This window comes from Cinclus cinclus, chromosome 4 (genome assembly GCF_963662255.1).
Source record: "Cinclus cinclus chromosome 4, bCinCin1.1, whole genome shotgun sequence".
Taxonomy (NCBI): Eukaryota; Metazoa; Chordata; class Aves; order Passeriformes; family Cinclidae; genus Cinclus; species Cinclus cinclus.
Window position 1 is genome coordinate 10,253,052 of NC_085049.1, and position 11,153 is coordinate 10,264,204.

The window sequence follows — 11,153 nt, forward strand, 5'->3', positions numbered from 1 at the left end:
TCTTATGCTGGAGGGTCTCATGAGGGCAGAGTATAGGGGCAGAGTAGAATTCCTTCCTTCCATGTGCTGGCCATGCTGCTTAGCATGCAGCCCAGGACACATGGTTGGTTTTTGGACTGAGCTGGTTTCTGCACACTGCTGGCTCATGTCCACCTCTCTTCCATCAGCATCCCCAAGTCCTTCTCCACAGGGCTGTTCTTGGTCTGTTCAACCCCCAGTCTGTGTGGATGCTGGGGGTTGCCCCAGCCCAGGTGCTGCATCTTGCACTTGGCTTTGTTGAACCTGATGATCTCATGAGCCCACCTCTCGAGCTTGTCCGGGTCCTTCTGGATTTTTAAAGGAATGGAAATTATAAAAATGCCTTCATCAGTTACGCTAAACGTTTGTAGTCAACTACTCTGCATCAAATCTGACCATATGCTTGAAGAACTTCTCCTTTTAAGGAGCTTGAGATGAACTGCAGTTATAAGTGCTGTGGTCTCGCTAATAGGCACTGTAATTTGGATCATAAATTCTACTGGGAATATTTTTTATGTTGTATGTACCTCATGTCAGCTAAATTTGGTTTGCGACTAAGTGGAGACTATTAAATACACAAACAAAAATAAAATCCTCTTGGGTATGTACAGGAAAATAAAATGGAAGGAAGACATTCAGTGTTAAGTGGGCTGTAAGGATTTTTTATTTTTTTGAAAAAGTAATCTTTCTTGGCTTATTGAAATTTGAATTCCATATGTCAGTTTTCTTGCAGCCACTTAAGGAAAAAAGTAGTGAAATGCTGCCACAAGAGGGCCTGTCTTGCAATGTCTTTGCAAAATGTTTCTGGGAAAGGATATGAGCAAACTTTGAACTATTAGTGAGGATTACTTGTGGCCTGAATCAATGTCTTTGTGCTATTCTGGAAGACATTTTGAGTGTGTTGTCTTAATTCTTGCCTACCCTGCTAGTCATATTCTATAACTGTTGTCCATGGAAGCTCTGTGTGAAGTTTGATACTGGTATTACAGCATTAACTACTTGTCTTGGGGTGACTTTATGATGCTTGTATCCCCAATTGTCTGTTCTGTTGGTGTTGAATATTGAGTTCTGCAGCTTTAAGACTGGTTCCAGGAGTGAAGGGGGAGAGAAGAGGCAGAATTGGTCCAAACTGTCTTCCCTGGGAAGTGGGAGATGGATAACTATCTAAAATCTTGTAAAAATCCAGAAAACTTAGACAATTGTGTCTTGGTTGTTTTGCAGTTGCCTTGTAGAAGGAGATGCTAAAGAAGAAATCTTGCAGCCTCCAGAGCCTCAGCCAGTACCACCAATCCTAACACCATCTCCCCCATCAGCTTATCCAACAGTCACTACGGTGTGGCAGGACAATGACAGATACCATCCTAAGCCAGTTTTGCACATGGTTTCATCAGAGCATTCAACAGACCTCAACGAGAATTATAATAAGTCCACAGAACATTCAGGGAAGAACCAACCCAGCGAACACACAGAGAAGAGGCTGGAGCGCAACTTAAGTTTTGAGATCAAGAAGGTACCTCTTCAGGAAGGACCACGAAGCTTTGATGGGAACTCCCTGTTGAACAGGGGACATGCAATTAAAATTAAGCCTGTGTCGTCCTGTGTAGCTGATAAGAGCTTTAAGCCACAGGAACAGATTTCAGGGGATTCATTTGTAGATGCTTCTCAAAACTCATGTATGGAGTACAGCGTGCCACAGTCTAACACAGCCTTAATATCTTCAGCAGAAGATCTGCAGAGTCAGCAGGTGTCTGATACCCCAGCCAGACCAGATCGTCTGCCTCTGACAGAAAAGGGACATGCCACGTGGTCACTACATGGGCCTGAAAATGCACTGCGTATGTCTGTGTCTGAAGAGCTGTCTTCAGACACCTTGTGTCAGGGTGTTAAAACTCTCTCTCTAGTATCAAACACCCCAGCTGAACATCCTTGCAGTGATACTGTTGATCATACTCCTCTTTCTGTTCGAGCACCCCTGTGTTTTACTAATCCTCTCCATGCAGATGATTCTGACACGGATGAGGTGGACTTTGACAGAGCCATGAGCAAAAGCGCATCCAATGTGTCAACCGCAAGTGCCACAGTCTCTGCTGCCACTAATACTGAAAACACTTCTGCCAGAAAAGTATTGCCAATGTCTATTGCTAGGCAAGACTTAACAGCTGTAACGTGTTCTGAAGATGGCAAAGGTAGGTTTCACTGAGGTTCAGAAGTGCTGCTCTTTATCTAGCTGCATCTGTAGAGCTGAACAACATAGATTTCTTTGTAATGCAATTTTCAAAATGTAAATATAATCAGTGCAGTTATGGCAACTTCAGAGAGGGCACAACTCTTTTCGTGACAGCTTTCAGTTTGCATGTGAGCTATTTTTTGGTATAAGGTACTACAGACTATGATTAGCTGCTTCAAAAGCTGTACTGTGAGCTTTATTGTGAGCATTTGTTTAATGCTTTTTTTATAATGCCTTCCTGTAGGTTTGTATGTAATTGTAGGTTTCTGTGTTACTATTTGGTGCATATTTTTTTCTCTATGCCCAGTTTCATGGAAGTGTTTATAATAATTGGGGGTTGACTATTCAAAGCATTTTCAACAGGCTTGTGCAAATACATAACAATTTCATGCTTATTGGTTGATGTGCTGTTTCTAAAAATGTAGATGTAACCTCATTCACTGTGTTGGTCTTGGAAGTTGCTCATGATTCCACTCCTGCGTGTTAATAATGTAAATATTTAGATGTGCTTTCCTCTTTTTCTGTACATGGCTGGGGGAGACAAGCCAATACAGCTGTTCATCTAAAAATCCTAGTTATGCTTTATTGGCACTTGGAAAATTATTCAGTGGCTTTTTCATCTTTTACTACTTTTTTGAGGGTTTTTTTTGTGAACGTTTGCAAGTTAGAACATCATTTATTGAAGACAAAAGGGTCCCAAAACATGTAGCTGCAGATTTCAGTCAGGCTGGCACACTTAGAGCAGATGGAGGACAGAACAGAGCTGGGAAGAACATATTAGGCCTTGGTAACTGCTTGTGCAAAGCCCAGCAAAACAAGAAGTAAGGCTGTGGAGCTGAAGGGAAAACATGAACTTCTGGATCCAGCTCAGACTCCTGTGCTTGTGGAGCTGCTTACAGTGGTGGCCTCACCTCAGGAGTCTGCACAGACTTCATGACTTTCTGAAGTGAAATGGGGCTCAGTCTATGATGCAAGACGCAGAACCAGCTGAATTGAAAATACTGGCTTTGTGAACTGAATGTTCATCAAAAGTCATATATGCAGAGGTGTGAACTGTTTTGCAGCCTTAACAATCTGTTTCTGTAGATCTTGATATAGATCTATAGATATTGCAAACTGTATCTATAAATCTATAGAATTTGGGACATTGTGTAAACGTAGGATAATACTTGCACATACCTGTATACTTTTAACACTGTGACTTAAAAGATGCTCTGCAGAGCTGACAGAGTCCTTTTGTCACAGTTATTTCAACTTTGCAAGCAGTTCTCCTTAGATTTGCTTTATAGATGTGCAGGCTATTGTATTTTTCTTTTAGCCAGAATTTTTTTCTTCTTTTCCAGAGCAATCATTGTTTATCACTGTTTGGAAATTATCACCTCTCTGTGCATCTCATTATGTAGATGCTATAAGAACATGCAAATAAAATAATATGTCATAAATATGATAAAGAATTGGAGAAATGTCACTCTAGAATTTGTTTCATGTAACTGTGTATCAGAAACATCTTGCAATAACAGTACAGCCCTTGTGCTGCTGGTATGTTTATGATTTCACAGGAATTGATTAAAATTCTAGCATTAATTTTTTATCATTTATCTCTTGTTAATAAGGGTGTATCTCTTCCCCGTTTGTATGATAGTGAACACTTCCCATTTTACATTCTGGTTGCAGGTCTTGTAGTCCCTCTGGGACTCGAGAATATAGGGTGAGATCACTTTGCACCAGTGATCCTAAACCCTGTGTGCAGTGGTGTTCCCATTTTCATACTGGCTCGGGACTCTTCTGTGGGAAGCTGGGAACGTGGCTGCAATCACCAGTGAAACTTGTCTGTGAATTTACTGGCACCCTAATTGCCTAACCATAACTGCTGGTGTGCATGATCTTACCACACAGTTAAATCCTCTTTTTTATTCCGATGAAGTGAAAAGTAGTTGTACCCTGAGGTACAAGGAAAAAAAAAAAACAAACAGAGAGAACAATAAAACAGCAACAACACAAAAACAAAACCCTAAAAACTCACTTTCAGTTACTGCATATCCATGGTGACTTTATTTGATGGTTTTATGGAGGCCCTTTCTGTTAATGAAGGTTTTCTTGTGCTGCATAGTAAACTTGAGATGGAGCAGGTCTCCCAAGTCACTTGGAAGATGATGGCTTGTAGAACTTGATGGAATTCTGTCCCTGCAGCAGATGGGCATGCTGGCAGCTCGAGCTTCATGGCTTTATTAGTTGAAATGTGTCTTTGTATTTTTGAATTCTGTGCAGAGTACAGTTGTCAGATGAGATTTCTTATGGCAGCAGCTACTTTAAATTGTTTTAAACCTGTAATTACTACTCCAAATTTCTTAGCTGGTCAGGGATGGGCTTTTGCTGCCAGAATAGCTTGTGTTAGTACACTCCTGGGAGGTGTGAGGGAACAGACTGGGGCAGGATGTGGTACTGGCACATCCAGCTGTCTCCTCTGGCTCCTATTTACCCTTCTGCCTAGTAAACTTGGCACTAGCTGTTTAACCATATCAGTGGTGTCAGAGCCAGTGGGCCTCAACATGGACTTTGTAAGCAAAACTGAGACCTGAAAGAATGAACAAAAAGTATTCATTGGGGTTACTGAGGGCTTTTTTTTCCTCCAAATTATTTAGACTGAAATTGTGTTTTTGTTTTCTTGCTTGCATAACACATAAACTGATCCTACGCCCTTAATGTGAAGTTAATATTGTTAGATGAAGTTGCTCCACAGTGTTAGTGTGGTAAACCAAAATGTTTTATGATACTTGGAGCAAATTTTTCTTTTGCTTTAGATATTATACCAAGTTTAGGAATATCTCATATATGAAAAGATGAACTTCTAAAAGTCTAGGAGAAAAATCTCTGTTTTTTAACTTATGTAAATGTCATATTTGATTTAGATGCCGAAGCTAGTGAAGATTCCTCTCCCCCGCTCCCAGAAAGAACACCAGAATCATTTGTATTAGCAAGTGAACAGAGTGAGTTTTTGATGTTTGGTGATAATTTGAGATAAAATGCAAAGAGCATGTCAGTATTGTATTTGAGCACCATGATTTTTGGACAGTATATTGGAGCAAGTTGTAAAATTGAATGAAATCTAGCATGTGCAGTGGCTTATTTGAAGGTTTAACTTCTGCATACCCTTGAACACAGAAAATACTTTTCATTCTCTGACCAAATATGGTGTTATATGCTATTTAAGTAGTTGGAGACTTCAATATTAGTAGAGCTGGTTTTCAATCTGAAGGGTAAGGAAATGAGATGATACAGTGGGGAGATGCAGTACAGTTAGGGAATTTCCCAGCTCTTTTAATTTCCTACTGCTCCCAGGTAGGGAATGGGTGTGCACATGAACAGTGTTTATCTGATTCCCCTTTCTTGGGCAAAGGAAAGATGATGACACTTCATTCTGCACTGCATGTAGTGAACAAGCCCAGTTAGTCAAGTTTAATGTAGTTCACCCTTTGTGTCAAAAGGGTAACTGCAAGAGAAAGCTGGCACAGATGTCGTGTTCCTATTGTCATAGTACATTCATCAAGCTAGTAATAGCAGAATACAAAACAGATGAATTGATCAATTAGGTTGATGCTTGGTATCTTCCTGAAAGCCTAAAATGATGTAGTTATTTACTGACTTTTGTTTAGTGTCATTTTGAAACTTAAAAAAAAATAAAAAAAAAATGGCCCGTAACCTAGATATTTTTGGCGTGAAAATGCTGAAGTTTCATAAACGTGTTCTTTGAGCATCATAAGCATAGGCAGTTCAGAGTCAAAGTGATCCTTTCTTTGAGTGTTATGGACCTGTTGCTTTTCTGTAACTGCACAAGGAACAAAGCTGTCTTCTTTTAAAAATAAAACATAAAAAAAAAATCTCTCCAGGACTGAAATCACTGAAACCATTTCCATTTTATTTGTCTTTTTGCATGATGTCAGTGAAGGACAGGTGTGGCTAACCTGACTTGTTTGTTTACTTAGGAGATCTGAAAAACACACACTATAACTGTCCGGCTGATAGAGCAGAAGTTCTAAATTGTCCTTGAAAAGGAAGCCAATTCCCCTGTCGATTAGGAACCTGCAAAGGAACAAAACCTCAATGCAAACACTCTAGTCTTGTGCTTTGAGTTATATTGTGGCATTTTGCCTTTTCTGGAGCACTTTTCATGTAGAGAGATTTTTGTATTTTTACAGGCATTTCATCTAAAAAACAAAAAAAAAGCATTTAGAGCGCATTTCTAATGTGTACTAATGCCTCATCATGAAGAGAACTGAAGTATGTTGAGTTGATTTAATTCTTCCTAGGCACACCCTTGCTGAAGCCAGTTCTGATTGCACAGTCGGAGTGGAGCGTGTTGCGTGATCAGCACCTGCCTGAGCAAACAGCCTCCACAGTAAGTGCAGCAGACAAGTCTCTACTACTCAGTCATTCCTGGTTTGGTTAGGAGCCACAACAAAAAGTAAAATGCATACTTGTGAGAAGTTGCAGCTGTTGGTCATCTACAACTGGCCAGTTTTTCCTCTACCTGAGCTGCTGAATTTATGTGAAGAGCATGTTTTCTTACCAAGAAAATTATGTTTTTCTAAGGTCAGCAGTACTTTTAAAAGGAGTAATCTTAAATATATGTTCGACTATGGCCTTAAGAGTGTAAATATGCTACTTTAAGGGAGCTTGCTTTGTGCCCTTAAGGCATCTTGGGCCAATTCAAACTGGACGAGAACAGCAGTCTGTCATCTAAACTTCTGCAGGGCCTCAGCCCAGGCTAACCAGAGCTTCTTCCAGATGGCTCTTAAAAAACCACTGGAGATGCCCACTTCTTATCATCTGTGGGCAAGCAGTTTCACTGCCTGAAAATGGTTTTCCCTTATGTCCATATTTATTTTAAACAAACCATTTTTGCCGATCAGATTTCACTTTTCACTCACCCATCTCACAGTCATCCTGCATGAACAGTTGGCAGAACTTTAAAAGCATGTAAGTCCCTTTTACATTGATCACTTTTTTTTATGTGCCCCCAATATCTCACTTAAAAATATGAAAAAAGATAGATGTGAATTTTCAGGGACTCTAAATGTAGTGTGAGAACTAACCTAAATCTAAATTTTCAAATAAGTTCCAATGTCATGTTTTCAAATTTTTATTAAATGCTAAGGTTCAAATAGTAAATTCTCATATTAACTAGCATTTTTTTGGTCAATGTTGAGTTAATTCAAAAACATAGAGGCAAGTAAGTATTTCCATGAATGTTATGTGGTTTTGGTGATGTTTTCATAATCTTAAATTTCTGACTTTCTTCTAGATTTTTGGAAGTGGTTTGTGTAATTATTTTGTGTATCTCTCATTAACAGGGTTTGAAAACAACTTCACCTATACTACCTGGTAAGTGGTGGAAAAGCTTTTCTATTTTTTTTTCAAAATACATTTTTCCTACTGAACAAAAATTTGCCTGAACTTGGCGTTTGCTCTGAAGATACGGTATCTAAGTATATTGTCAAATATTTTATACTAAATATATTGTTATCTATGATGTCTAAGCACCTTTAGCTTAGAAAGAAACAGGAACCGATGCCTTTATGTTGATGTATTTAATGGCACTGTGAGCTTTTGCTATAAATAGATTCTATGTGGGATTTCAGCTATTCTAGGAACTAATACAAAATAATAATTGAGATTTGGAAAGCAGGAATATGTTGCTGTCACTGAACATGTACTTCATAAACAATTTTCAAGTTTTGCTTTTAGCAAGTGAGAAATTGGCTTTATTTTTGTAAATAGTATTTGCTGCCAGTTGTTTTCTGGACTGTAATGACAAGTGGCATTGCCACAGTGGTGACAAAGTGAAAGTTACAGTGAGGGTTCTGTGTTTTCCAGATCGTCCAGAACGAAGCAACAAAACACCAACTGACGTTTTACCTCAGATTTCTTTTTCTGCTTCCACTGATACAAGAAGTCAAATTTCAGAATTTCCTGCAGAAGTAACAGATATTGGTAATTACAATTCTTTCAAAATACAATCACTAGTTAACTTGAACAGGGGATTCACTATAAGTACTGGTTTGGCTAGCTGCTACTACTGCCTTCTTCCAACTCACTGAGATGTAGGACCCAGACAAATAAGCCTGCCTAGTCTTTCCAGCAGTGCTGAAGGAGTTTTCCCCAGAATAAATTATTAAATAATTCTTGACTTTGAAAAAAAACCTGAAGTGTATAAAATATAGAATTTGTCAAATGGGTTGTAATTTTTGTCAAGCACTGAAAACTTCCAGAAATAATACCCAATAACTGCTTAGGTATGCAGAGAAGGGGAAAAAAAGATAACAAAGGCTGTAATACTGTATTTATTGAAAAGTACTTCCCCGTGAGGTTTAAGTACTGAACTTTAATGGTATACAAATTCTTGATATTTGTATTTACTACAGGCCAGAGTGCCTTCAGAATTCCTTGTATTACAAAGTTTTCCAGCCCTGAGAGTAAATCTGTCCTGTAGGAGCTTGTAGCCATGTCTTAGTGATCACCTGACTGCTGCCAGCCTTTGTGAGCCTGTGTTGTCCCAGCAGACAGAACTGTTAAATACATTTCTTTCCTTAGGTTTTGGTAACCGCTGTGCAAAACCCAGAGGACCAAGAGAGCCACCCTCAGAATGGACATGATCCAAGAACCAATGGACATTCTATTGATAAATTATACTGGAAAACTCAAGTGCCACTGAGAACTAGAGAAATAGCGTTCCACTATCCTGGGGGGCAACTAACACAGAGCAGTGTAGATCTAATTATCAATGGTACATTCTTGCAGTGCATCCCATGCAAAACCTGACACAGGTTCACAACAGTGGATTCCAGTATTACAACCTTTTGCTGGGGCCATCTACCTGCCTTACTACACTTAGGAGAAAGTATTACATATGATTTATTTTGTAACTTCAAGTATTATTGCCTTAATGTCTTTTAACCCTGTTACACGCTGCTTGTAGACATATGTTAATATAGTAATACTTTTGACAGATTGTGTTTATGGACTACTTTTTGCTAACATTTGATTACCATGTATGCATTATTTTGTATATGTACAGGGCAAGTAAGTATATAATTTGATAAAGTTGCAATCATAAAATATTAACAGAAGATGTAAGAAATCTCTGCATGATCTAAATTTTTGTGTACCTTATTTGTAAGTTATTTGCCCTGAAGTTTTAGAAAATAGTTTCTGGGGTTTTTTACAAAAATTGCTGGACACACACAGCCAGAATTGCAGGTTAGCAGAGATAAAGATTGTAATGCATTTTGTAAATTGTAAGCAAAAGGTTATTTTTATATTATATACTGTTTAATTGTCAGACCTGATTTGTTCTGGTTTTCATCTAGTCATGGAGATTCAGTAAGTGCCTTGGAACAGTATTGAATTCTCTTAGCCTGTGTATGTTATTTCAGTGTTTTGAGTTCATCTGGAATTAGATTATCAAAAAATATTTGTATGTTTCTTAGTATATTTGACCTGCCAGTAAAAGAGAAACCATTTTACATAATCAACACTCCTTAGTTTTCATTTTAATGTTTCATCAGTTACAATCTTTAGAAAGTTCATCTCTATCACCTTTTTGTATAGTAGAATTTTACAGTTATAATATGGCATGTTTCTGATTTTGGAAAACCAGAACACACTGATAAAAGGACTGTTTCAATACCACTGTCTTCTCTTACAGATGGGGAATACAATTTATGTTGTTCAACGACTGTGTATGTAAGAAAGCAACTTATATGAAGGTTCACCTGGAGCCCTTGCAGCCACACTGTATCTTGGCAATATATTATGTCAAGAGTTAATCCTTATAAGGATTCCTTACTTAAACTTTTCTGTAATACAGTCTTTAAATTAAAGAAAGTAAAAATCTCACTCTGGGTGTTTTTACTCTTAGGAAGGAAAACTGTGTTCAAAAGCAAAGTGTAACAGAGTGAAGGATGGCAGTCTGGCTTAGCTTACAGATCTCGTACTTGAACAGAACACTGACGCTCCGAACCTTATTTTTAGTAACTACTTTAAAAGTTCTGGCTAGCAATAATGCAAGAGAAACAAAGAAGAATGTTTAGAAAAAAATGTTCATTTTAGGTAGTGAAACAGCATTAACCTGAACTTTAGCTGGAAATCTACTACTTGTACCTTTAGTGTCTCTGCTAAAAGAGAGCTAATGCCCTCATAGCAGCTCTGTTGCAACTTCCTGAAGGGACATAACTTGCAATTACTGTCTCTGACTTAGAATTTAATCACCATGTGCTTCATACATGTGACAGACTGCTAAGCTGGGGAGCTCTTTCAAAGAACTGTGTGCACTATAAATACTTCCCATGGATATAGTTTTGTAGTTATTCATTTAAAAATAAATAATTCAATGATATATGCCATCTGGGATAACCTATATCAACTATAATCCTGATTTGTAAACAATTCAGACATCTGGAATGTTCTGCAGTTGGCAGAATAAGGCTGGCCTGAACTTTGTCTTCCTTCCCTTGTGTTGCAGATGATTAGCTCAGACTTTCACTCTTACAGAGCTCCTGTGGATTTATAAGGCAAGTTGAGCTGTCAGCAGGCAGTCCAAATGATTGGGCAGTCCAAATCATTGGAAAAAACTTTGGGAAAAAAAAAGTTAAATAAGAAAATTTCCAAGTATGTTTTGGATGTACTTTTCAAGATCCCTTCCATTTTTGTCCACCAGTAAAACACAGATCTGTGCAGGCAGGAGATTTTCTGTATTTCACAACTGGAATTTTACTTAACAGCAAAGGCTAACCCAAACCTGTGCACTACATACATGCCATCTGGTTATGCTTAATTAAAGTACATCCAGGTTAATTTCTTTTTCCCCTTTGTTCTGCACAGATTTGGATCATATTCCAGGCTGAGGTTG

The 11,153-nt window shown here is 38.3% G+C and overlaps 1 protein-coding gene across 4 annotated transcripts in view; it reads left to right on the plus strand.

Annotated features, from left to right (window-relative positions):
• Positions 1-10,705, plus strand: part of PTPN12 (protein tyrosine phosphatase non-receptor type 12) — a 70,814-nt gene extending 60,109 nt beyond the window's left edge. For 2 of the 4 annotated variants that reach the window (XM_062491647.1, XM_062491648.1), the window contains exons 13-18: positions 1,240-2,204; positions 5,155-5,232; positions 6,553-6,641; positions 7,597-7,627; positions 8,120-8,236; positions 8,837-10,705. In XM_062491647.1, the coding sequence (XP_062347631.1) occupies positions 1,240-2,204; positions 5,155-5,232; positions 6,553-6,641; positions 7,597-7,627; positions 8,120-8,236; positions 8,837-8,898 (1,342 nt within the window). In that variant the 3' untranslated portion in view covers positions 8,899-10,705. The remainder of the gene's footprint in view (positions 1-1,239; positions 2,205-5,154; positions 5,233-6,552; positions 6,642-7,596; positions 7,628-8,119; positions 8,237-8,836) is intronic. The other 2 variants (XM_062491649.1, XM_062491650.1) reach the window with 2 other exon arrangements.
• The last annotated feature ends 448 nt before the right edge of the window (positions 10,706-11,153 follow it).